The 27,460-nt window shown below is 41.9% G+C and overlaps 1 protein-coding gene across 2 annotated transcripts in view; it reads right to left on the bottom strand.

Moving 5' to 3' along the window:
• The window catches only part of LARS1 (leucyl-tRNA synthetase 1), a 51,403-nt gene that overhangs the window by 2,682 nt on the left and 21,261 nt on the right, over positions 1–27,460 (bottom strand). For both annotated transcript variants that reach the window (XM_034778971.1, XM_034778972.1), the window contains 21 exons: positions 27,369–27,456; positions 27,192–27,268; positions 26,263–26,316; positions 25,112–25,252; positions 23,391–23,468; positions 21,172–21,257; positions 21,020–21,085; positions 20,831–20,913; positions 19,280–19,418; positions 16,158–16,370; positions 15,372–15,429; positions 13,839–13,902; positions 12,954–13,137; positions 12,605–12,695; positions 11,620–11,760; positions 9,374–9,514; positions 9,164–9,274; positions 7,617–7,727; positions 4,513–4,617; positions 3,517–3,612; positions 1,965–2,097 (listed from right to left, as the gene is read on the bottom strand). In XM_034778971.1, the coding sequence (XP_034634862.1) occupies positions 1,965–2,097; positions 3,517–3,612; positions 4,513–4,617; positions 7,617–7,727; positions 9,164–9,274; positions 9,374–9,514; positions 11,620–11,760; positions 12,605–12,695; positions 12,954–13,137; positions 13,839–13,902; positions 15,372–15,429; positions 16,158–16,370; positions 19,280–19,418; positions 20,831–20,913; positions 21,020–21,085; positions 21,172–21,257; positions 23,391–23,468; positions 25,112–25,252; positions 26,263–26,316; positions 27,192–27,268; positions 27,369–27,456 (2,260 nt within the window). The remainder of the gene's footprint in view (positions 1–1,964; positions 2,098–3,516; positions 3,613–4,512; positions 4,618–7,616; positions 7,728–9,163; positions 9,275–9,373; positions 9,515–11,619; positions 11,761–12,604; positions 12,696–12,953; positions 13,138–13,838; positions 13,903–15,371; positions 15,430–16,157; positions 16,371–19,279; positions 19,419–20,830; positions 20,914–21,019; positions 21,086–21,171; positions 21,258–23,390; positions 23,469–25,111; positions 25,253–26,262; positions 26,317–27,191; positions 27,269–27,368; positions 27,457–27,460) is intronic.

A 27,460-nucleotide genomic window follows, 5' to 3' on the forward strand; every position in this document is an offset into this window, starting at 1 on the left:
GCTAAGGAATTTGCTCAGGACCATACAGTAAGTCAATGGCAGAGTCGGCAGGAGAACACAGGGTTTCCTTTCCTCCGTTTTATTTATGCATGCGGCCCCTCTGGCACTTACAATGGGGGGATGCTATATTGCAACATAAGGCAGAAGTCAAACAACAGGACACAAGGCTATAATGTCTGGAAAGCAAAGAAGCAAGAACAGACACTGAATCACATGAATATCAGCAGCAACCTTGGAAGTCTCCAAGAGAAAGTTTGTGGAGGTTACTTTGGAGATAATTTCTCTAAATAGGAAACCACACAAGCCTAGCACAATGGGAATTCGAGATGGGCACATTCATATTTGCATAGAGTCCAGGGGTTTTTTGGTTTTGTTTAACACACATTAACTTTACCATGACCCAATTTTTCATTGTTGAAAACCACCCTGAGCTGCTACAGGAGGTTGCAGCACCTGCATATAACCTTTTGATGTTTATGTGACACAGCTACCACTTCAGCTGTTCTAAGGGGGGGGAACAGAATTTATAGCAGTTTACCTGCAGACTCTGGCTCCTGGGTGACAAAACGCATTTGTCTTAATGCCTTCACACTGCAGCTCATTACTGCCAATGAACTTTAAGTGCTTTCAGAAAGCTTCTGCTGGTACTTATCCCCTATTTCTTTTAACACTAGAGAGTCTGAAATTTAAAACAAGGCATTCAGTGTATTAAGAAATGGGAGGGAATGGATGGCTCAGGGGACTCGTAATGGAATACTGAGCCTTTCACATTTAGGTCACTGGTTCCAATTTAGCAGAGGTCAATAGTGACTGATAGACCACTGGGGCAATTTTTCAGTGGTCCCTATTTGAAATGAACTAACGGCTTCTGTCTAGGTTCTTAGAGGACAAGTGTTCACATTATAAATCATGCTATTGTAGTTGGCACTGTTTGGCCTTCATGTCAACTGTCTTAAAAGAGTGGCTTAAGGAGGAGATGTACTGTGACAAAGAGCTCCCCCCCCCTACAGATTATATCTGTAGATTGGGTATTGGTAAGGATATGGGGTGTAGAGAAGCTTCGCAGGATAAAGAAAAGCTTTGAAATGTCCATCTGGCACCTTCTCCGCAATGAATTCATTTTAAATGTCTAAACAGAAAATAAATTGCAATCCGGCAATTCTCTTCAGAGGGCTCTAACCTAAGAGGCCCTCACCCTCCTGGAAGAAGCTCCATATAGCAGACTATTGGACCATTAAACCCCCCTTTGGGAATCCCTGGCACAAGAACACATCCACTGTGCAAATCACTGAGAGAGAGAGTAAGTGGCTCTTTTGGTGGATAATAAAGGACTAACCAAGGGCTGGTCTACACGGGGGGGGGGGGGGGCGGGCGATGTAAGATACACAACTTCAGCTACGGGAATAGCGAAGCTGAAGTCGACATATCTTATTTCGACTTACCTCCCGTCCTCACGGCGCGGGATCAACAGCTGCGGCTCCCCCGTCGACTCCGCTACCGCCGCTCGCCCTGGTGGAGTGGTGGAGTTCCGGAGTCGACGGGAGCGCGTTCGAGGATCGATCTATCACATCTAGACAAGACGCGATAGATCGATCGCTACCCACCAAACCGGCAGGTAGTCTGGACGTACCCCAAGGAGGGAAGACAGTGCATATTAAGGGTTCATATCAGAGGCACACTCATTTGCTTGTCAATAATGCCTCAGCTTCTGTAATTTTACACCTCAAAAGGAGTGTGCACCATGCTTTATCCCGTATTCACATTCACTGAGCACAGAGCTCTTGGCTTCTTACTAAGCAATTATTAAAACAGGCCAAATTTCAGAAAGAGATTCCTGTTGATAATGAAGACCTGCCAAGCTGCCTCCTGATTCCCAATGTCTCCTGGGAATTCGAGAAACTACACAATTGTTCAGAGACTGCCTGGTTGAAATGTGATATCTGTACTTCCAAACCAACGTTTACCTTTGATTCCTCTGTCCACCTTCATTAAACGCCTGATTATTGCATCTCTACCATCTCCTTGCCTGACCTCAATTTTTGTAGAGAAGTGGCCATTAGATGGTTGGGGGTTCACCAAAAATAGAGATATGCTGGGCTGTAAGAAATTAAGAATAAACAATTTTTTTTAAATCATGCTTTTTGTGGGTAGAATTGCACAGGAAGCATGCAACCAGCAAGGGAACAAAGAGAAATGTCTGGCATCCAACTGCATTCTAGATGGACAAGAAAACCTTTTATTCAGAAATACTTAATACCAGTGGATGGATGCAAGCACCATCACAGACCTAAAAAAATAAGCTACAGCATATGTATAACAATGCTTACTGTTTCTTTAAATACACTCAAGTGTTTTGCTTTTAAGATATCCAGATAGCCATATTAAATTATTATAACTAGCTGAAGGATTGGTACAAGGTAGCATTACGGTGAACTTCACTGAGCTCCATGCCTTATTATTCACTCTACCTCTCAAAGATTTCACTACAGAGAGGTGTAATGAGGTCTCAATTTACAGGCATTTGTTAAGTTTTCACAAAATGCAATGCAAAACAGTAGTACATTATTGCAGTTATCATAATCAAAATCACAGCACATTTTGGGATGCATCAAATCAACAATAGCACTTTCCATGTGGGAGCTCAAATTCCTTTTTAGACCCTGAGCTTTGCAATACCCTCAATAGATAGGGTGAGTAATAGCTCCATTTTTCAGACAGAGAGAGGTGAAGCAAGACTTGCCCAAGCCCACACAGGATTTTCATGACAGAGCCAGGAATAGAACCCAGGGCTCTGTACTCCCAAGACTTGACCCTGTGCTTTAGCCACAAGATTATCCACCCCTCTCTAGCAAGCGTTATTCTTGTGCACTTGTGTGCGAGTGAGTGAGTGGGGGGGGAGGGGAGGGGAGGAGGGAGGGGAAGTTTCCTCCAAATTCAGTCATCTGTGATGAGTCTCCCAGTTAGTGTAAGTTAGAGAGGTTCTACTGAAAGTCAACTTAAGACACAATCACAGTCATGTTAAATTCTACATCTAAAGAACAAAACAAGCATCACTTCTTTAAGTTAATTCAGTGCTTGTGAAAGGTGTTGGATCGACAACAGGAGAGGTTTTTCTACTGATCACATAACTTGAAACCCCATCATTACCCTGTCAATGTGCTTTGGCCCTTAACCAGAGGGCTCACTTATAGACATGAAAAGGTAGTTTAGTCTCCACACACATCCAGTCTGTGGCTTTTTTCGGCAGAAACGCCGATCAAGGTGCAAGTAGGGGGATGGATATTTATGCTGTGCAATCATATCCACTGGGAACTGGACTGAGAACAAACTCGTATATCACAAGCTCCTGGATAGCAAGATAACAACAATTTAGTCCTTACCCATTTTAGCTTAACATGAACCAGCATGTCCTGTCACAAAGTGCCCTGAGCCATCTAGCCCTCCAGTGCATTTTATTTTTTAAATTAGTTAATGATGTACCCTGTATTTCCAATGCCTCTGGATTTCTGAACTTACTTCCATTCTGAACACAGAAAAAGGTTTTCCAGGACAGCAATCTTCTTTTATTTTATCGTCTGCTTCGGAAGCAAATTTCACTTCGATATGATCCAGCTTTGGTGCATTGGGAAAGAAGAAATAAAAGTACTATCATCCCCTCTGAATTAATGAGAGATACCAGGCCACTGAAGTAGATTTGTTTCTACAGTACAGAGGAAGGCAATCCCCATTGATAAAAGGCAAAACAAAGAACAACAGGAACAGCAAACTTAAAAGTTGATAGCATACTATTGCCAGCATGGTGATCTTGCTCAGAGGATTGAATTCAAAACGTAGCTACGCTCACCGACTGCATAGATTACAGAATAGAAAGTGAGGCATTCAATTGCTTTACATCTAAATATCATGAGATTAGAAATCCTGAAATAAGTTATTTTCTGTAACTGCGCCTAGGCTTTCCCCTTCAATTTCCCAAATTGGCATCTGCATGCACTGTAAAAGTAGCATGCACCACAGTCTAGCTCTAAATGCCCTGGCATGGAGATTGAGGAGATGACATAGTTGCCATGGCAAGATCAAAAGCTGTAACAGCATCAGAATTCTGACTATGCTCACTGGCATCCCTTGGAACAGCCCTCTATGGCTCTGCCCATGGAAGAGGCTGATTATCTGTAATTTTTGAGTAAGCCAGAATATTGTCTGACGTTTTCCACTGTTCACCGGCAAAGACCCTTTTCCCACTGACTTTCTGTCAGACACAATTCCAGAGAGAACTGGCTCTTCAGAGCTGGGTTACCACTGAGGTCATCACTGTACATACGAAAAGAATCTCTCAATAAGAGCAAACTCTGCTTTTTGTGTTAGTGTGCGTGTCAGTGTTGATAAAAACATTAAACATTCATGGTCATCCCAAGTCAGAAATGAATTTAGATAGGCTTAAAATCTCAGCAAGTGTTGGGCTTCCAGATACTCCAATAAAGGTCAAATAAAATATGCCCCCAAATGAATACGAACCTCCAGGGAATTTGTCAAATAGACTATATTCTCCAGGAGCACGGCCCGTTCATCAAATTCCAGCTCCAGATCAAGAACACGTGGACCCTTCTTTTCCAGATTTTCCTGTCATGTCAAAAGAAGGGAAATTTCGATTAAAACTCTCCCCGGTTGTAAATGAAGAGAAAACTGGGAAGCTACACGCTCTAGCTGCATCAGTCTTGAGTAGACCAGGCTATTCGCTGTGAGAGCTCTTTGCTGGCAACAATTTCACCACGCACTATAGTACAGTAGTTATAATTGACAGTGAAATGGCTGTTTCTACAGCGAGATACTGACACTGATGGAAGGGGAAGCGAACCTCAGCTCCACTATTTGTACAGCTAAATGTTCTTTTAAAAGCAAGAATGCGTTTTAACATAGAATTGGAAAAGTATATAGAAACAGCTGTGAACATTTCACTCTCTCTTTAAATGTGCAAACTGTAGGACACTGTCAGTAAGCTGCCATTTTTCTGCTGCTTCACAGTAGGAAGTCCAGTTGATGACCTAGTTTGAGACAGGCAGGCAGAAATTGGACATAAGTTCTTCATAGAAAAAAAGTACTTTGTATATTAAAGCACAGTTACTCAAAATTCCAACATTTAATTTAACACACACAATGGGTGAAATCGGGGCCACGGTGAAATCAATGGGATTTTTTTCCATTGACTTCAAAAGGGGCCAGCATGTCATCTCCTATGTATGAAATCTCTAATGAGAACAAAACAGAACTTCCTTTTCAAAGCTAAGGCTCCAGCCCCTCTCTTTCTTTCACAAACTGAGCACTGTTCCCTTAACGTCTAATGAGATCAAATTTCAGGTGGTCGTGGCTTTCTGCTTCATTGAGAATTTGTTTTTATACATTTTTTTTAATATCCAAGAAACTTAAAAAACTATCAGTAATTTGCTTCAGTTTGTAAATTAGAAAACCTTTCTTTAATGGAAACAACAACATAAGAAATATCTTTTGTACAATGAAGTTGCTGAATAATCTACTTCTGAGCATAGCATGTTGGCCCAGTGGCTTTCAACCTTTCCAGACTACTGTATCCCATTCAGGATTCTGATTTGTCTTGCGTACCCCCAAATTTCACCTCACTTAAAAACTACTTGCTTACAAAATCAAACATAAAAATACAAAAGTGTCACTCCACACTACTACTGAAAAAATTGCTTACTTTCTAATTTTTGCCATATAATCAAATAAATCAAATAAATCAACTGGAATATAAATATTGTACTTGCATTTCAGTGTATAGTTAGCATATAGAGCAGTATAAACAAGTCATTGTCAGTATGAAATTTTAGTTTGTACTGACTTCACTAGTGCTTTTTATGTAGTCTGTTGTAAAACTAGGCAAATATCTAGATGAGTTGATGTACCCCCAGAAGACATCTGTGTACGTGTACCGCTGGTTGAGAACCACTGGCCTAGGAAATTAAAAATCTGGGCTGGATGTTTCTAGGTCTCGTTATGTAACTGCTATCTACTGTTGCTTCAAAACATACATGCTGAGCCTGTCTGATAAGCCTTATGCGTAGGGAGGTGAAGTGGTAAGCATGACTAAAGCTCATGATGAAGGCAAGCCATCTAGTTTGTGCCAGCCTCCTCGCATCAGATAGGATCTTTAAATATAGGCTTGTTTCAGTATAGGAGACACATTGAACAGTTAAAACACTAAACAGCAGAACCTTGTGACTTTTTGGAGCCAAAGCAAGACAGACAACAGCTCCAGCATCTACATCAATGGAGTTCTGCAGCATCAAGAAAGCAGAACATTCCCTAACAAAATCTTCTCCCCTTAATCCCTAAAAGCCATATGGTGTGTTTTATATATGGGATGGAAGAATTAAACTAGTTTAATCTTAAAAGGATGCCATATCCCCTGGCATGTTTTAATGCAGCAGATACTGGCCCAGGAGAATAGTCAGCAGGGAGCTTTATAGCTGGTCTTACCCATTCTATTTCTCTGAACATTGTGTGCTTCAGCAGAAGGGGGTAATTAGATTAGTGCTGGATGCACATGGAAAGAACGAGCCTGCATTTGTATGGTGCAATAAAACTCACTGCTCTACTAAGTGAATAACGTTGCTTCCATGTGTTTAAAAAAAAAAAGTTAACATCTTCTAGTTTATTTTAGAAAAAAATGTAACATTTTCACAAGCTCATGCCTTAGCCCCTTCTATTCACCATCAACATTCCCCATTCAAACTTTCCAAAATCATGAGTCAGGCCCCCAAAATCAGGACACTGGCTTTAAAAATCTCATGATTTTTAATATAATAAATGTTGGACTCTATTGATCTTTTGGTTTTTGAGCATTCCAAGTTCTTGTGTTCGAGCTTTTCTGTGCCACCATGTGGGATAGAAGCTTACTTTTCTGACTCTCATGAACATTACATGACAAGGAGCTGGGGCTTTAAGAAAATTCCTAAGTAACTTGAGACTCATGATACAATTGTGAAAGTTGGTAACACTCCGTTACTAATAATCCAGATCAGCAATCCCCTGATGCACTCTTAAAAACTGAGTGCCCAGTAACTAACTCTAGATTTGTGCCAAACTTCTAAACTATACTAAGCATTCTGCTAAGACAATTTTTAATGTCCCCATAACACCACCTTGTTCCAGTTTTCATTCCGAGAACACAAACAAGAGATGATGCATTTGATGTATGCAGGAGGGATACACTTGAAGCAGTGTGGCACAAATCATATAAATTTTCTAGTTGCAAGCTACTGAGTGTCAACTAGTCCATAGTTCACTTAGGCCAATACATATTGGAGGCATTTACACAGCACCTTTTGTCCAAGAGTCTCAAAGTGCTTTATTAACAACAACAAAAAGCCCCATTTCTTCTTCTTGGGGATATATCATTTGTTTTACAGATAAGAAATTGAACAGAGAGGGATTAAATGATCTGCCCAAAATGGCAGAGTAAGGCAGAGCCAGGAATAGACTAGAGAGTCCTAACACCCAGGCCTATGCTCTAACCATTCGATAGCACTGCCTACATTTCAGATAATTCTCTTATTCCCGACTGAAAATTTGTCCTTATCTTGGTCCTGTTCTCTGGCACCTACCTTAATCAAGGCAACAAAAGGCATAACCCTCTTCATAAATTTCTTCAGCTCCGGCAAGGTGTTCAATTCACCAGCAATTACTTTGTTATCTGGCAACTGTCCTCCATTGATCTACAACATGGAACAACAATCCATTAAAGACTGCACAGCAAATATCAACACACTCCACAGGGATTTACCATTTTCCGCCGCACCTTCTTTCACACTCCTCATATGCCTGTAATGTCCTCCCTCCACCTACAGTGCACACACCTCAAAATCCACCTGCTCCCACAATCCCATGGGGAACGATCTTCCAAGTCCCTTTAAGTAACTTTTAAAAAGTAAACCTAAAAAAAGCTTGAAAAAAAAACATGACTATATGCCACCCAGGCGACCAATTTGCTTATGATGTATATCCCTCACTCTCCTAACTCGGTGTTTCTCCAAGCATCCGGTCTATCCCAGCCACATAGATTTTAAGCTATTTGAGACTGGGACGAGGGATATTTTCAGAACACCTTAGTGACTTCAGAGTCTGAGTCCCATTGTCAAATCACTTCGAAAATGAGATTTAGGCACTTTTGAAAACGTTACCCAATGTCTCTGTTCACTATGTAAAGCAACACGCATAAACCTATAACATTAAGTATGCCTGGATTTTCGCCACATGTTTTAATCTTGTGTAATAAAGACTCTCCTTCAAGCAGACGTGAAGCTGCAGTATCTTAGGTCATTCTTTTTTTAAGGTTCAAATTCCACAATTAAATATTCGCTCTGCAAATTTCACTGGCAGCGGTGACCATTGCACCTCTGCATCTAATGGCAGACTTGGACCCTGATGTGAAGAAAATGCATACTTCACTCCAATTTGGTTTACCCTCAGAATACCAACATTTGTTCATTTCCAACCATATGTGAAATGTAACCATGGTATTACAGATGAGGGTGGAAAAACACAACTTTACAATCTATCAATTATGATAGTGACTTGTCAGGGCTGAGTAGAACAATTGTTCATGCACAATAACAATTACAGGATCAGTTCTAGCTGTTCAGCAAAGCAGGGTCTGCTGCTTTTAAGCCAGATTTCCTTACACTGTATTACTTACAAGAGAGAAGAATTGATTGCATTTCAGCAAATTTCCTGCAAAGTTGCTGAATACCATACCCACCAAGTACCAGAACTGATGCTTCTAAACCTCCTTGCATAATAAGGCAGAATTAGTCTGACAATAGGCAATATTTCCTCAAAAACGTTATTGCGGGGGAGGGGAATATTTTACTAATCTATGCATGTGAAAAAGATTAAAAGTAATGGAATGCTGGCCAGTCTTTATTTTTAAAATGTCAAAAGTTATAGGTCATATTGTGGATTCAATCATGTGCCAAAACCCATTTTTACTGAACACTGTAATCCCCTGTCGAGTTATAAGAGCATAATAAAGCAAGTTAAAACTATTTCTCCTTGCATTCAAATACCTCAGTGCCAAGCTAACTTTTGTTTCATGGACAGAAAAATAGAGAGCATATGAGAACTGCAACAAGTGTCAACAAAAGCAGATCACCTGGTAGTGCTTGCGCAAAACTGATAGGGTGGTATATTGCCAAAGTGGATAGTTCTTTGCCACGTAGATGGTGCAATGGGATGGCTTCTGGGGCAGCTCCTTACTACCCTTCTAAAGAAAGAAGAGGGAAAATATGTATCATCTCAGAAGAGTCCCTGAATCTGTTAACTTTCACATACATTTTTGGAGAAGGGACTTAGTGTATTTCACCTTTCCTTTCGGGGGTGCCATGTAGTTCTTGAGACGCAGTCGGAGATCATGGGCTGCTTCCATGAGGTATTGAGAAGAACGGATCAATACTTCATCCACTGGGCCTGCTACTGGCCATGAAGCTTTCATGATGGAGTCAGGCTGTCAACAAAGAAAATGACAGGCATTGGGATTAATGGACAAGAAATTCTGGTGACTTCTCTATCTATTGTATTTTAATTGGAAACTGAGCAGTCAGGAGATACATGAAGAGTTTAAATTTCGCAGTACACCAACTCACTAACCCTATAATTCAGCTGTGAAGTACAGAAATATACTCCTAATTAGCATGCATTTGTGAAAGTGCATTAATGCCCACACACACATGCTCATGTTTATACCATTACATAATTTTTCATATGCAAACTTGAAATTTACTTCTGTGGTTGTTAAATTACCTACACAAGGGTGGATATTGGCTATATGACTAAGTGAATGAACTCCACATTGTTATTTGGGTTAACTTTAGGTCACCTCATAACAATGAGGCATATGACCACATTAAGATTATGTATGTTAACACAACATCCTTGCAAACATAGCCGCATATACAAGGTTCACATTGTCATACTCCCTTGCTGTATGACATGCATTTACACAATTCCTCTATCTATATATGGAAGACATCCAGGTATTAAGCACAAACCTGATCTAAGATCCACTGAAATCAATACAAGTCTTTCTATTGAGTTCAACAGGCTTTGGATAAAGCCTTCATCTACAGATTATCAACTACAATTACATTTCTCACACCAATATTAATTTTATAGCAAATACGGCACTTTACACACACACACACACACACACACACACACACACACACACACACACACACACCCTCTGTAGCTCATAGGGCTAGCAGGGCGAAAACATGATTCACTGCCTTGCCTTTATTATATTCAGTAGTAATGCAAGGAACCTACAGGCTTGCATTCTGTAAGACATTGTCTTCAGCAGTTAGCACGAGGCTCGAGGCCTATGAACTTTGGCATAGATAAACGGCCCAACAGTAACCCCTATGTTTTGGGAAACTAGAAGTAGAGTGTAAGGGGGGATTTTGTCCATAATGACATCAGCCAACCACAGAAACATGAGCTAGCACCAGGTTTTGGAAAGAACATTCAAACACAAGAGTGCCATGGCAACGAATTGACATGTATGATAATGAGTTGAAAGCATTAATATACTAACCTATAGAAGAAGGATACCTCAACGTTAGTATGGGGAGGAAATACAAATAAGGAAGAGGGGAGAAACCCCTACTGAATATGCATTAGATATGGTAGCATCAGCATAGCATATTATAAAACTGGCATCCCTGCTGTGGGCAGGAGAAGAGAGAGAGAGATGTAGTTCTTGGGAGGTGACAGAATGATGGCCACTGGTGCAGATGAGGAAGGTGATGATTACGAGGAAGATAATGGCTAAGATTTCCGGTTGTTCTGCAAGGAATGGTGTAAGTATGGATGTTCAGTTGTACTTTCTGTATTATCGCTATCTACCTTACTGAGTTAAAGTGTTTGTGACTGTGCTAAATGTTTTAATAAACTATTTGTAAATATAGAAGAGTTCCTATAGTCCGAGCTGCAACTGTGTACATCGGGCTTCGCAACTATATAGTAATTTTAACAATACTGGGTCTGATCTTGGGACAATAACCTGTCAACCCTCAAAGTGGTAACTGGGAATTCTTATACATAATCTATAGATCAGGCTCCATCTTGAACACTCCAGCATCAAATTTCTCACCTATTAAGTTCACATAACAAAAGTATCACAAATATACACTTCATATGTACACCTCTACCTCGATATAACGCTACCTGATATAACACAAATTCAGCTATAACGCGGTAAAGCAGTGCTCCGGGGCTGCGCACTCCGGTGGATCAAAGCAAGTTCAATATAACGTGGTTTCACCTATAACGCGGGAAGATTTTTTGGCTCCCGAGGACCGCATTATATCGAGGTAGAGGTGTATATCATATATTGATAGAGGCCTAAAATTTTAAACACTAACAACCAAAACTGGGGCAGTCCCTTCAACTCAAATAGATTGATGATGCTGTCAAAGTTCAGTTATTCATGACGCATATTAATTTTTCTCTTGCCCCAGACTTTGCGCTGACGAAGCATGCATGCTTACTGTGACTAACCTGACCAAAAGTAGAGTCTCAAAGAAGCATTCTTGAGTTATATAATAGTACCTTTCCCAACAGTGTCCACACATGTTCGCAGAGATGAGGGCAGACTGGAGCCAGCAGCAGGGTCTGAGCTTCAATAAACTGGAAGACCAAGTCCCTGTGCATTCCTTCTATCGCTAGTTCTCGGTACTTATCTTTTGCCGCCTGAAACACAGCCAGCACAGCCACCGTTAAACATTCCAGCTGTCATGGAGAAACATTTCTTAAAAAGCCAATTTCTTTGCTTTAATATGTCTTTAAAATGTAAACTACTTAGAATCCGATAATGGATTATTAAAAGAACTATATTTTCTTAAACAGCTGGGAATGGAAGAGTACGAACTTCTGCCAATTGGACATAGTAGTTTTACATTATTATGGCTCTTAAAAAAAAAAGACATCTATCGACACAGACATAAAAGTCAAAGATAACTGTAATTGTATATTAGGTGCTATCATTCTGGATGGCCCGTATAAAAGATGCCATTAAGTACTAAGAAAAAAGGCAATAAATATGATCTATCACAAGTCAATCATGTAAAGCAGTCTCTACAAGATATTATTAAGTGAAATCAGATGGTTCTGCAGACACTTTAGAGAAATGCTGACACCTTATGAAACATTTTGAAAAACATTCCATTTCCAAATAGTTCTGCTGATGTATTTTCTGTATTTCTCATGTATATTATTTTTGTTTAAAAAAAGCTGAGGCAAGGAAACACTTTTTAACCATTTGTGCTTTTTCTGCTGCATATTGCTCACCTAAGATCATAGGGCTCTATTTGCAATATCACAGCTGCTTCCTGTAGAAGTACTATGCCACAAACAGACCACCATGACCTCAGATCCTTATTTAATTTAGTTATTCCTGTTTCTTAGCACCATACGGACCCTGATTCAACTGTACAATTAAATAGGAATCAGAGACATCAGTATCAAAAGAAAAAGCCACATGACGTTACAAATGTCAATATTTGGTTTCTTGCCCCCTGAAGAGTAGGCCTCCTACCTGAAATTCAAAGAAGCCCGTTTTCAGAGCTTCCTTGAACATCATCTTCTCATAATTTTGATCTGTCTTTGTTATGCCTGCATTCATTTCGCTAGGAAGAAAAAAAGAGAAGAGAAAACATTAGCATCACACAGTCCAACTTACATAATAATGCCAATAATAATTAAAGATAATGGTAATGAGACCTTATAAATGACCCTGATCTGGCAGGATCACACAATAGTCTGACATTTGTTTGTTTTAAAGCATTCATTATTCTGTAGAAATAGCTTCATAAAACAAACAAATGTGAAAATTAGACTCACAATAAGAAGCTAAAAACTACAAAGATATTTATTCTGAGAGATACCTGGCAAAGACTCTGTCATTGAAGGTGCTGGGAGGCCCACTTCTTAAGCTGTCCCTATTTGCAATCATTTCCTTCACCCACTCCACCCAGGTGTAGAGACGGAGAATACCAGCATCTGCCATGGCTTCCACGAAGTTGGCATCCTCAACTGTGTCGCCAGCATCAGCCAGTGCCAGACGCATGCCTAGAGGAATGAGAGACAGGATTAACTAACATGTCTGGCTCCACAGCCAACTAGTAAATGCGGTTGCCTGAATCCTAACTGGTCTTTTATGCAGAGGGCCAGCAAAATGCAGACAGAACACTCACCTATGAAGGACAAGCGTGTGTTGCATGTGGTCAATGTGAGTGAAAGCAGTGCCTCAAAAGGGATCTGGTTGATTGGAGTGAGGAGGGCAGCGTACCGCCTTGTTACAGGAGTGAGGGGGACAAAAACCATTGTGTCCCAAGAGGCAGGAATGATTTTGGGTGGGGACATGTCCAAAAAGAGAGGGGTATGAGGGAGCAAAGTAATGAGAGTCTAGCACAGCAGCACAATTCTGCACTTTTCTCATTCACTATCTGGGCCCTGGGCCTCAGCAGGGGACCTGCGACAGGAAAGGATGCCGAAAGGAGGTGCCAAAGAACCTTGCAGTTGATGGGAAAAAAAGATCCTTCCTACGGACCCAGAGTCCCTGATAACTAATGCCAGGATTAACATGTACTCTGCATTCCTACAGATACAAGAGCTCAGTGACTATTCACAGACAAGAGCAGCCGATAACCATTGTACTTTTTGCAATTCAAATATCAAAGCTGCAAATAACCCATTACTCCTTGGAAGATGGCACGACACACCCAAAAATTTAGCATCACTAAAACAAATGCAAGTTAACAGGCACTTACCATCTGCAGAAAACTTGTCAACAGCTTGGCTCAGGGTGAGGAAGTTGCCTGTAGACTTAGACATCTGAAAGAGAAGACAGACAAGAGAAATTCTGACACGTTCATGCTGCTCAGTCTGATAAACAAAGGGGGAAAGATGCAAATAAAACAAGCTGTCCCCACCTAAGAGGGTAGGATTGTGCATCATTGATAACCAAGATAGATGAGAGAGATTCCTGTGGCTTGCTCAGGACTTAGCTCTCTGCATTACCATACAAGACACCCAAACTCAGTCCCTGATTCAGTCTCCTGTTTTCCATAATGGGCTTCTGTCAACATTGTTTGCACAGGTGGTGTTTCTACACTGGCAGGACTCCTCCATCTATCAGCATATGTTGCATCTACACTAGGGGGCTACACCCGCATAGGTTCTGTAGTGTAGGCACAGCCTCAATCTACACTGCAAACAGATGTGCCTGAAGCACATATAGACATGCTGAACTATCTTTAATCTAGCTAGCTCGAACAGCAGCAATGAAGCCAGGGCAGCAGCGAAGCCAGGGCAGCAGCACAGGCTAGCCACCTGAGTACATACCTAGGGACCTGGGTGGAAATGAACAGTCCTCGATACGGCCTGTACTGCTATTGTTAATCAAGTTTGCTAGACCAAAGTTAGCTCAAGTATTTCTACATGTGCTGCAGTCACAATTCTGACAGAAGTGTAGGCATTCCCTATGTCATTTAGGCATTTTTGACAATTATACCACATTTAATTCACTTTGACAAAACACACTCAGTAAAGCAAATTTTGTCTGCATGAACTTTCCCCTTTTCCCCCCATTTTCACTTCAAAATGAAATGCACCTTTAAAGTACTATAATTAAGATTCTGACATAAGAAACACTCCCATAAAGGCAGGTAATCCTGAAACTCTGGGAGAATTAAGCAGATACCTCAGGTAAACTTACAAAGCATTATCGGATCAGGTATGCTGATGATCTATGCCAGGGGTCAGCAATCTTTCAGAAGTGGTGTGCTGAGTCTTAATTATTCACTCTAATTTAAGGTTTCACATGCCAGTAATACATTTTAACGTTTTTAGAAGGTCTCTTTCTATAAGTCTATAATATATAACTAAACTCTTGTTGTATGTAAAGTAAATGAGGTTTTTAAAATGTTTAAGAAGTTTCATTTAAAAATTAAACTAAAATGCAGAGCCCCCCTGACAAGTGGCCAGGACCCGGGCAGTGTGAGTGCCACTGAAAATCAGGATGCGTGCCGCCTTTGGCGCACATGCCATAGGTTGCCTACCCCTGATCTATGCAGAACCATTCAATGGTCAGACACTATAGTAGAAAACCTAGACAGATGGAATGGAAGAAAGGCAGGCTCCTGCTTTGGAAGATGGGTAACTGAGGCATTTAACGGGAGGAAGTAATCAGCATGCTAAATGCTGCCCTGATTGATCTGCAGGAAGATATTTTTGAAGGGGGCCCAGGAGTTTCTACTTGTCTTGACCATCACAAGAATATCACAGATGAAAAACTGCTGTACCTTCTCAGAATTCAGGAGGAGATGTCCATTTGCTCTCACAGCTACAGGCCATTTGTCTCTGCATTTGAAGACACAAAATATGGAGTATTTTTATTTTAAAAAGCAATTACATTTTTTCTTCAATAAAGAACAAAAGTCTAGTGATTTCAGTTAGGAATGGGCATGTTTTTAAGTGGAACCTTCAAAAAAGGCACCTACTGGGGATCTTGAGGATTAATGTTGTCACTTTGAAGACAACAGAGCTACAGTACATGTGCTAAGCCTTATTGCTACTACAATTCAAAACATGCACTACAGAGCTTAAAAAAAAACAACACTATACTCCACTTACCCCCACACATTCTCCTCTCTTCAATTACATTTTTATTTTAAATATAGTGCCAATGAAATTAGGGACCAGTAGCAATGGATAAAGCCAGTTGTTTCACACACCTTTGCTGATAGAAGAAGCTTATGAGCTCTAAGGATGCTTGAGAGAGGAAATTTGCCCCATTCCTGCTATGATCTTGATTAGCAGCTCCCAAACTTTATTGGTTCACATATCACTTTCTTAAGGAATTGTTGAGAAGTGAATGGATGGAACATTAAGCTCACATACCACAATATGGGAACCACTGGTCTTGATGGTATATACGCATACTTGCAAAGCAGCCCACTAATAAACACACATGCTATTACCCAGTCCCAAATACAGAACATTCTGTCAAGAGCCATTGATGGAGATACCAAGGCTGGAGCGTTCGTAGTTTTATCTCCACGCTTGCTTGACATTGCTTCCAAACTTACCTTTGATCTGGCCACATGGCTACATGGTTGTAGAGATAATATGATAGATGGTTTGGGACAAGATCCTTGCCAGAGACTCTTAGATCCACAGGATACCAAAATTCAAACTCCTCCTTGAGTTTGTCTAACTTTTGCTTTGGAATCGGTGTCTTGGGAAATGGAGCAGTCCTGAAGAATATGTAATCCCAGACTTCTTTGGACATCTGATGCGCCCTGCGTAGAAATATTAACGTCTTAATAAAGAAGACACACACACACATACACAGTTAGTTTTTCTTTAAAAATCAGGATGTTTTTAACAAAATCTGATTCTGAGGCCTATCACTACATAATTCAAAAATTAGCACTTTACTAATTCAAAGTGATCTACAAACAATAACTAATGAATTCTCACAACAGTCCCTATGAGCTAGTTACTCTTATTGCTATTTTACAGGTGATGAAAGTGAAACACAGAGGGTACATCTACACTTTAAAAAAAAACACCCCACTGCAGCAGCAAGCGTCGGAGTCCAGGTCAGCTGACTCAGGTTCATACTATGGGACTGAAAATAGCAGCATAGACATTCCTGCTCAGACTGGAGTTTAATCTCTGACACCTGATGAGGGGAGAGTCATCTGACTCAGGCTCTGAGACTCAGTGCTGTGGAGAGGGTTTTTTTTGTTTGTTTTTTGTTTGTTCGGTTTTTTTTGTTTTTTTTTTTGTTTTTTTTTTACAGTGCAGATGTACCCATAGAGGACCTACCCTTGGACACAGACAACTGAGTCGATGTCAGAGCAAGGCTCAGAACTCAGGATGTCCTGTCTCAGCCATACCCCTCTCTATTTGACAGTGTCCTTTGACTCCTGAAAAGTGAGGGGGATACAAACACTTTAATGCCCTGGAAACTTGATTGTATATCTCTTCCCCATTCCTGTCTGGGCATCCTTTGTGTCCTAAATACTATCCTGAAAACCCAGAACCAGAATTTAAGTCCTCCCCAAGCCTCTATGCCATGGGTCATTCACAAGTCATGCTACCATCCTTCTGGTGGAGGACAAGATTAAATCTCCTTCACGTGTTTCAGCCCTTCCCCTTAACTGTCACGGAGAGGGCAGGAAGAGAAGAGTGAGGGAATTACTTGTTCAACAACACAAGGCAACCTCCCACTTCAGAGAGTGAGTATTTCGTCCCCATAGCAAGCACTCCCAGACTCTTCCAACACAGGCCAAGAGACAGAATCCCCACACAATTAACATTTTCTGACTATGAAAGGCATATACTATAAAACATTAGAGGCAGAACGACAGTAGTTTTAGAACAAACGTGCTACCCTGAAGTGCGGTCTTAGAGATCACATACAAAGCCAAGGCTCCAGTCACCTGCAGTCATTCAAGATCCCATGGCACTTATTGTATGGGGGATTTCATCCTCCATTTCTTGTGGGGATTTCATTGACGTTTATTAGCCTCTACCTGCTCTTATTTCCCCAAAGTTTTTAAAATTTCTAGTTCTGGTGGATTATTGCTGAAAGACTTTCAGGTTAGAGATGTGTGCTGTTACTCAACAGCTATGTTTCATGCCAAAGATCGCTGCACTGTAGCAAAGGGTGAAGTGATCCCTAAACATCCCTTATTTACCACACAATAGTGTTAATCTCTGCAAAAAGTGCTTTGCAAACCTTGGATGTTTAGATGTTCTATATTAGGCAAAGCACACAATTTACAGGTGCATCTAAAATTCAATGCAATTCAGATTGCTCACTTCAAACCTTGTTTCCAGACATACCTAGTGCAAAAAATATCTTCTGTATGTAATTCATGTATGTGTTCTTTGAGTCAGATGAAATTCCTGCCAGGCTTCTTAAGAATAGTTTTTGTTGCAGGTACCTTATGTTGGAATTCCTTTCCAGATTAACTAAAGCATCAAACGAGGCTCCAAAGCAGATGTGTACAGGAGTGACAGAACTGGGAGGCCAGAAAGGCTAGAGCCCCTGCAGTGGAAATTGTGAGGGCTCTGCCCCCCCTTAAACTTGCACATGGGAGGTGTGAGAATGAGACCCAGAGGGACTGAAGCAGCTGCCACAGGGCCCAGGATCGGGCTTGGGGAGCAGGACCCAAAAAGGCCACTGCGAAGCCCAGGAACAGGTAGAAACCCCAAGGACCCTCCTTTTCAGCCATGAATGGTCTCAGCTCCCCTCCCCCCACCAGCAGCGTCTGAATACCTCTCCTCACTCCCCTCCAATCCCTCCGTCCAACATTTGAAGGAAGCTTCCACCCCTTTCTCTATTCTCTCGGATGCATAAGTGAACTACTCTCCTGAACACATGAAACGCTAAACTAAAGCCCCAGCATCAAAAGGGGAGAGTAGCAGTGGCAGGAAACTTGGCTGTTCTTGTCCTGAAGAGAAGACTGAACACAAACTATCAGTCACAGGTCACAGCCACCCCATCTGAGAGGTCATGGAGCAGACCAGGCAAATATCCGAGCACAACTGCTTTTCACAGGACACTTACCAAATGAGCCAGACCCCAAAAGTGAAACCTATCCTTGGTATGTCAAACATCCTTCAGATTCGAGAGAGGAGAAAAAGCTAGAAGCCTTCCAAATAAATATTGGCTGCAGCATAGTAAAAATCCCAGTTTCTTAGAAAACCGCCAGCTTCTAGTGTGGGTTCATTTGTGATCGAGAGCAAGACCTATCCTTGTCCACTCTGTCCCCAGAAGCAGGCATGTAGAAGGGGACCAGCTGCAATTTGCTGAGGTTGTAAGAAGTTACAAAGCAGATTTTTAGCAGCTACCACAGAAGTACTTGCAGGAGCCACAGTGAAACCAGTCAATCAGTTACCAAAATATCATGCAGTTTCCATTTGAAGGCTGCAAGTGCTGAGCAAAGAAGGTTACTTGCAAACAGACCTCCTTCAGCTGCCCTTGGAGGGACTCCCTTCTGTCCTTCCCAATTCCTCCAATACTACCAGTCTAAAAGCTCTGCTAAATCGGGGCTCTGCCTTTATCTATGCTACTATTTATATATAATGCTCTAAGCACAGATCTGAAGAGTCGGCCTACAAGTTATGCCTTTGGAAAGAGCCAGAGCGGAAATACATTGAAACATACCATTCCCCACCAACCTGTACCCCTTACCTGATGCCAAGTGGAGAATCTCCTTGTCCACGCAGATTATCTCCTTGCAGCAGATGAGCAACTGTGTAGAAGGCCATGTAGATAGTGGAATCGGAGAGAGATTCTATCAGCCACTGCTCATCCCAAGGCAAACGAGTACCTACAAGAAGACCCAAAAAAAGATGGTCATTACCAGGCACAGGCCAGAATTTCCATTTGCAGAATTCAAAACAGATGATGGGATTTTCAAATGTGCCCGAGTGACTCAGGAGCACAAGTCCCACTGACTTCCAGTTGGACTTGCGCTCTTAAATCACTTCAGTGCTTCTGAAACTCTCACTCAGGAGAATGGGCCAGTTGCAGCTGGTTTTTTGTTCTTGAACATCTTGGCAGACAGAGGGAATCCTTTCAGGGGACTGTCCTTAGCTTTCCTAATGCAACGGTTAGCTCACTTCTAAATTCAACAAACTGAAGCGCCTGTTCACCTTATCGTTTGCTCTGCATGTTTCATAGAAAGAGATTATCCTGGCCTGCTGCCATACTGAGTCAGGTGGTATTGTATCAGGATCCTATTCTGTGAACTAATAACGATTGGGTCTGGATGGGAGACCTGCGAGGAAAACCCCCAGGCGCTGCAGGAAATGGTACTGGTTCCTTCAATGTCATCTCTGAACAAATGGGCCATGCATGGTGATGGGGGGGGAGCTTTATTGCTGGTGGTATTTCCATACAAAAAATAAAACAGCTCCTGATTAACTCAGGTCATGTGGAAGGTGTCATCTTTTTGATGTCCCGGGTCAAATTCTAATTGGGGTAATTCTGTTCTGCCTACCTAATTCCTCCCACTAACCTCTCAATTAGATATTGGATTAGATTTAAAATGATCAGTATGTCTAGTGATTTTACATCTATTTGAAAGGTTAGTGCAGGGGAATTAGGTCCTCTCCAGGTGAGGGTGTAGCAGCTGCCTTTAGTAGAAGAGTTCAAGTGTCTAAGGGTCTTGTTCACAAGCAATGGTAAGCAGGAGCATGAGATCGACTGGCGGATTCGTGCGGCGTCAACAGTGATGCGGGCGCCATACCGATCCAGGGTGGTGAGGTGGGAGCTGAGTTCTTGGACGAAGCTCTTGGTCTACAGATTGATCTACGCCCCCATCCTCATCTATGGTCATGAACTTTGGGTAATGATTGAAAGGACAAGATCTTGGGTACAAGCAGCGGAAATGAGGTTCCTTCACAGGGTGGCTGGGCTTACTCTCCATGACAGGGTGAGGGGCTCGGCTACTCAGGAGAGCCTTGGAGTAGAGCCGCTACTCCTCTGGATCATGAAGAGCCAGCTGAGGTGGTTCGGGCACCTGATAAGGATGCCCCCTGGGAGGCTCCCTTTGGAACTTTACCGGGCAAGTCCCTCTGGAAGTAGGCCCTGCGGAGGAAAGGGAGAATAGGGAGGACCAGATCTCCCTTTCCTTCATGCTACTGCTGCAAGCCACACCAGGAAAAGCATGAATGGCTGAAACAGTGAGAGTTACTCTCCTCAAGCAGCAAGTGAGGAAAAGCTGTGCATTTTCCCTACCTAAGCCATACGTTCTTGAGCAGGCATGCTCCTGCAGCCAGCCCAGTGTAGCTTCAAAATTCCTTCTGGTCTCTTCACAAAACCTATGTGGAACAGACTACTATTAATCCTTGGTCTCCCTCAGAGTTACATTGTTAGCACATGCCACTTCCCAACCTACACTTTATCCATCTCTTTCCCAGAACTTACGTCTCTAGATCCATCAAGCAGTCAGATGCCTGCTTCTTCCAGTTTACTTCGCCATAATCTAGGTACCTTAAGATCAAGCAAAATAATTAGAATAAAGAAATTCACATAAGGGTGTAACAGAGGGATGGGTTAAGTGATTTCACTTCACTCACCACTGGTCACAAAGAGCCACCACGCACTCATCCATGGACCTTGATATAATTTGTTTCTCAGGTTCCATATAAATCATTGCTTCACCCTGAGATAAAAGGGAAGAGGTATATTTATACCTTTAAAGAAGTTATAACACATCGGGCATTATATGAAAGGAGTTTACCAATAATAAACCCCCTATTATAATCCCAACTCAGCCAGCAATTTACTGTGATGCCTTGGACAAGCCCCAGCCTCTCTATGACTTGGTATTTGCAACTATAAAATAGAGAAAATACTATCAACTGTATCAGAGAGGGGACCCTGAGACTTATTTTATATAATGTTGTAAACTGTGTGGAGATTCTAAGTTAAAAGGTGCTACAGAAGCACAAAGTCTTTACTGTTTAAAGCTATGTACATATGGTAAAAATGTGTATAACAAGGCTTTAAAATATGATGGTGATGGTGATGGTAAGGTGATAGGGAACAGCCAGCATGGATTTGTGAAGAACAAATCATGTCAAACCAATCTGATAGCTTTCTTTGATAGGATAACGAGCCTTGTGGATAAGGGTGAAGCGGTGGATGTGGTATACCTAGACTTTAGTAAGGCATTTGATATGGTCTCGCATGATATTCTTATCGATAAACTAGGCAAATACAATTTAGATGGGGCTACTATAAGGTGGGTGCATAACTGGCTGGATAACCGTACTCAGAGAGTTGTTATTAATGGTTCCCAATCCTGCTGGAAAGGCGTAACGAGTGGGGTACCGCAGAGGTCTGTTTTGGGACCGGCTCTGTTCAATATCTTCATCAACGACTTAGATATTGGCATAGAAAGTACGCTTATTAAGTTTGCGGATGATACCAAACTGGGAGGGATTGCAACTACTTTGGAGGACAGGGTCATAATTCAAAATGATCTGGACAAATTGGAGAAATGGTCTGAGTTAAACAGGATGAAGTTTAACAAAGACAAATGCAAAGTGCTCCACTTAGGAAGGAAAAATCAATTTCACACATACAGGATGGGAAAAGACTGTCTAGGAAGGAGTACGGCAGAAAGGGATCTAGGGGTTATAGTGGACCACAAGCTAAATATGAGTCAACAGTGTGATGCTGTTGCAAAAAAAGCAAACATGATTCTGGGATGTATTAACAGGTATGTTGTGAGCAAGACACGAGAAGTCATTCTTCCGCTCTACTCTGCTCTGGCTAGGCCTCAGCTGGAGTATTGTGTCCAGTTCTGGGCGCCGCATTTTAAAAAAGATGTGGAGAAATTAGAAAGGGTCCAAAGAAGAGCAACAAGAATGATTAAAGGTCTTGAGAACATGACCTATGAAGGAAGGCTGAAAGAATTGGGTTTGTTTAGTTTGGAAAAGAGAAGACTGAGAGGGGACATGATAGCAGTTTTCAGGTATCTAAAAGGGTGTCATAAGGAGGAGGGAGAGAACTTGTTCACCTTAGCCTCTAAGGATAGAACCAGAAACAATGGGTTTAAACTGCAGCAAGGGAGGTCTAGGTTGGACATTAGGAAAAAGTTCCTAACTGTCAGGGTGGTTAAACACTGGAACAAATTGCCTAGGGAGGTTGTGGAATCTCCGTCTCTGGAGATATTTAAGAGTAGGTTAGATAAATGTCTATCAGGAATGGTCTAGACAGTATTTGGTCCTGCCATGCGGGCAGGGGACTGGACTCTATGACCTCTCGAGGTCCCTTCCAGTCCTATAATCTATGAATCTATGAATCTATGATGCACAAAATCCTCAAGAAAATGGGCAATGGGAGAGAACTGAGTGATTAGCTTTAATTCTGCATCCATATTCTGTATCAGAAAAACGAGATAGAGCACCACACTACAGACTGAAGGGAACAATCCTGCACTGACAGAGATATAGACTAAATAACCAAAGCCTTTTCCATATACCCATCATGATTCTGTGGGCTATGACTAGGCCATAAGACATGCCTCTATATAAGGCAAGACACACAAAGCTAAAAAAAACAGACGTCTCTTTCTACTTGATCCATCAGGTACAATACATTTCTCTTTATCTAAGAATACCGTACTTTGTTTTAGCATCACTTTGTACTCTATTGCTACTGCTCTTTCCAAAGAACATCTAAGGCAATGCTTCTGTGGAAACAAGACAATATACTTTATTTAGTGACTATCCTGCTATGGGAAAGACAGAGGATCATCTTGGAAAGCAGTATCCAAACTACCACATACATTGCCCACCATCTTCTTCTGTATAAGCTTCTTGACATCCTGGACTTTTTGCCCCTTGTACTCATCCACCAACATTATCTGTAAGGGAGAGACCATTGCAGAAGTTAGTTTTTTTTAAAAGGATTAAAGTTTCAAGTATTATGTAAAAACAACCAGTTCTTTTGAGCTACAAGAAATACTGGTATTGTGACTTTTGATGTACCTTAAAAATTAGATGCTGAAAATCTGCCTTTAAAAGAAAAAAAAAAGATCTCCCTTAACTCCCACATATATATTTATACATTATATGTTTTACTTATGCACATTCAAACCAGGAGGGCTAGCTGGACATGCACAGTCCTGCCACACAGGAAATTAGTCTTAGAATTCCAAATAGTTTAGATGGGCTGAGGCTTAGGGCACTGTGACAGAAGCCCACTGAATGAGCAGAAATGGGGAAGAACCACCCTTCTGTCATTTTCTACCAGCCTCTTCAAGTCAAGGTTTGGAATGATGTTGACTGTTTCCTGAGAAAGGTGCATCCAGTGGCCATACCGTGGGCCTCATCTTGAGACAGACACACCTCCAACCTCTCAACTGGGATTCTAAACTATCCCCATAGCACATACAGAGGCTCACTTAAGGGGAAGTTCCTTAGAATGTGGGCCATGAAAAAATCCCATAGGACCTGACCCTCGTCCCCCAAAAAATCCATACACCTTCACCTTCCCAATTTATTAATCTATTACAAGGGTGGCCAACGTGAGCCTGAGAAGGAGCCAGAATTTACCAATGTACGTTGCCAAAGAGCCACAGTAATAGGTTAGCAGCCCCCCTATCAGCTCCTGCCTCCCCCCCGCCCCACTCCCAGAGCCTCCCGCCCGCCCCACCGGCAGCTCCGCAGATCAGCACCTCCCCCTCCCTCCCCGCACCTCCCAATCAGCTGTTGTGACGGAGCAGGAGGATTTGACCTGGGAATGTTGCAGGGGAATTACATTGGGGATGGGAAGGAAGCTACCTGAGCTGTAACCTGAGCCAGGAGGGGGGTTGGGAGAAGTAACACCTTCTGGCCAGGAGACTGAACAAAGGAGAGGAGGAGCAGAGGGGAGGGGGGAGAGAGCTGCTGGAGGAGTTTTTGTTTTCAGTGTGGGCTGGGTGGTGCAACGCAGGGAACCCCAAGCTGGAGTCTAAGCTCCCTAAACCCCCCAGAAGGACTTGATTGAGGGGTTCTGGCTGTACCTACACGCTCTGCTTGGGACTGTGTTCCTGTCATCTAATAAAGCTTCTGTTTTACTGGCTGGCTGAGAGTCACGGTGAATCTCAGGAAGAGGGAGGGGAGCAGGGCCGTGACTCCCCCGCACTCCGTTACAGCTGTTTCATGGCGCGCAGGAGGCTGGAGGGGAGGGCGCGTGGGAGGGGAGAGGAGCGAGGGTACAGCAGGCTCAAGGGAGGGGATGGGAAGGGGTGGAGTGGGGGCAGGGTCTGTGGCAGAGCCAGGGGTTGATCAGTGAGCACCCCCCGGCACATTGGAAAGTTGGCGCCTGTAGCTCCAGCCCCAGAGTCGGTGCCTATACAAGGAGCCGCATATTAATTCCTGAAGAGCCGGACATGGCTTTGGAACCACACGTTGGCCACCCCCGATCTGCCTCCTTTCAAATGTTTCTCAACTTCAGTATTTAAAAAAAAAAAAAAAACAGTAAAAGCAGTTTTCACAACACACCTAGGGAAGCCTAGTTACTTACTCCCTCATAAAATCCTTTCAGGTACACTCTCTCCTTAGCCTCTGTAAGTTTCTCTTTGTCATTCTGGCTCTGGATTTTCAACTCGTCACAGACCAATGGAGCAGAAAGGTTGCCATAGCCTGGGATTTCGATGATGGGCACCTGGGAATATCATGGTATTGTCAGGATTTGTTTCAAATTGTGTGAACGCAACACAGTCCCACAGGGAATCATCTCTTGAATTTCGCAGCCTTCAGTGGAAATTGTACTCCGAAGAAAATGCAGAGCCAAGTGCATTTTTCTTCCATGTTCACAATCCAACAACCAACATGGGAATTGAAACCAGAGATTTGGAGGGGAGGAAGAAAGGCATATAGCTACCAATTGTGAAAATTCATGAGCGTTATACTTGTATGATTTGCACAGAACAAGTGATATTATAGAGAAAACACCTATTAAAAGCAGCTGTCAAAGTTACAGCAGTCTTTGAATTCCTGCTGTTTTATACATAACGTGCTGCTTTCCAGAATTTACTGTTAATCAAATTTGGTGGAATTTTACAAAAATTCAACACAATGCCACTAAGCTCATCAGGAATTTCTGGCACTCCCCAGAGTGACTCCTGATTGCACGTCTGCAAGCAATAACCCAATTTTTTCCCCTGCGCAGGAGACAGACAAGGAGTGCTGAGCAGCTAACTGAGAGGAGAGCTGGAGCAATGCAGAAAATCTGAGATGTATTTGGCTGTAACCTATACTCTCAAAATGACATAAATGGCTGAATCCCCATAAATTCCATTAGCAGTAACAGAAGTGACACAGATATAGCACTTTGCATGGAGCAGATAATATACTCTCCATTAAGTCAAGATTATCACAGAAAGTTTTAATCCACAAAGAGAGACTCAAACTCAAAACTGCAGCCTCAAAGTAGCACTTGCTACAAAAATAGTATTTTGTGTAAAAAAAAATTCGAAGTAATGGAGCTTTGCTCCTTCAAGGCCACAGTCTAACAACTGCAGTTTCACAACTATGAGGGCAAGTTCTTCTGATGCTTCAAGCTCTTTTGGCCAATAAAGGATTTTAAAACCAAAATTTCTGAAAGGTATGCAAGCTCCTAATCCAAGTAAAAATAGCCGTGTGTATTTGAGACACACACTTAGCTGCACTCACCGGTTCAAAAGGCAGGACCATTTCATCTTTAATTCCATACTTCACTCTTAGTGCCTACAGAAGATGTTAAAACAAAACAAAAAAGCACGCTAAAAAAAAAATCCCTCTGTTTTATTAACGTATTTTTTCATTATGTGTAATTCCTTAAAAAAAGAATGTCCTGCTGAATGAACAATATATCATGTTCTCAGACATGCTGTCAACCCTATTTGCCCACCACTCCTTGGGAATTAAGAAATCTGGGTTCAGTCCCCCAATTTTGCCATTGATTTCCAGTTGGTCTCAGGCAACTCATTAATCCCTATGTGACTCAATCTTCCCAGTTACAAAATGGGGAAAATACTACTTCTGTACCGCCCGGGGTGTTGTGAGGATAAATACATTAGCATTTGTTAGGTGCTCAGGTACCACACTACCTAGAAAATGTATATGTCTAGACTTTAAGCTCTTCAGGACAGGGACCAGTTTCATATATTTTTGAAACACCTAGCACGCTTTTGGTACTATATAATCAAACGGCTGCTACTTGGCTTATGTGAAATGAGTATAGTGGTCTCAACTTAGTAACCAAAGGCCAAGTGACCACACCAGAGAAATCCCTCTCACACCCAGTACTAATTTCCACCTTAATAGTCTTGTCAACCCCACCTATATAATATAAAAGTGATAAGGTTCTGGTACAAAATCATTTCCAAAGTCTGCACGAAAACGATACTGAAGATCAGTTTTTTAAAAAATGTTATTTACAAGTGTATTCCAAACTAGAGTCTGCAACACCGTACACTTAGTTTGCACATAAGTTTAGAGGCCACTCATGGAAGTTTCCTCAATTAAAAAAAAAAGGTCCCCGTTTTATTTATCAATGTACTTGTTTTTGTCACTCAGAACACTTGAACTGTGAGCAATACAGATCTGAATGAGAGGCTGACCTGTTTTTTCTTCAAATCTGTCAGGGCTGCAATGTCATCAGGAGCATCAGATGGGACACTTGTGACCACTCCAGTGCCTTGCAAAAAATCAATCAGGTAACAAAAATCAATTAATATATACTATGAAACATGGGATGTAATGAACAGGCTCATGCAAGAAAATTACTTTTATCTTACCTTTATCTTCCTTAATTGTGAGCATAGGAAGAGCATAGATAACTTTGTAGGAAGTTAAAGGGGCAGAGAGTGCAGCTCCAAGAATCTCCTGT

The sequence above is a fragment of the Trachemys scripta genome, chromosome 8 (genome assembly GCF_013100865.1).
Source record: "Trachemys scripta elegans isolate TJP31775 chromosome 8, CAS_Tse_1.0, whole genome shotgun sequence".
Taxonomy (NCBI): Eukaryota; Metazoa; Chordata; order Testudines; family Emydidae; genus Trachemys; species Trachemys scripta.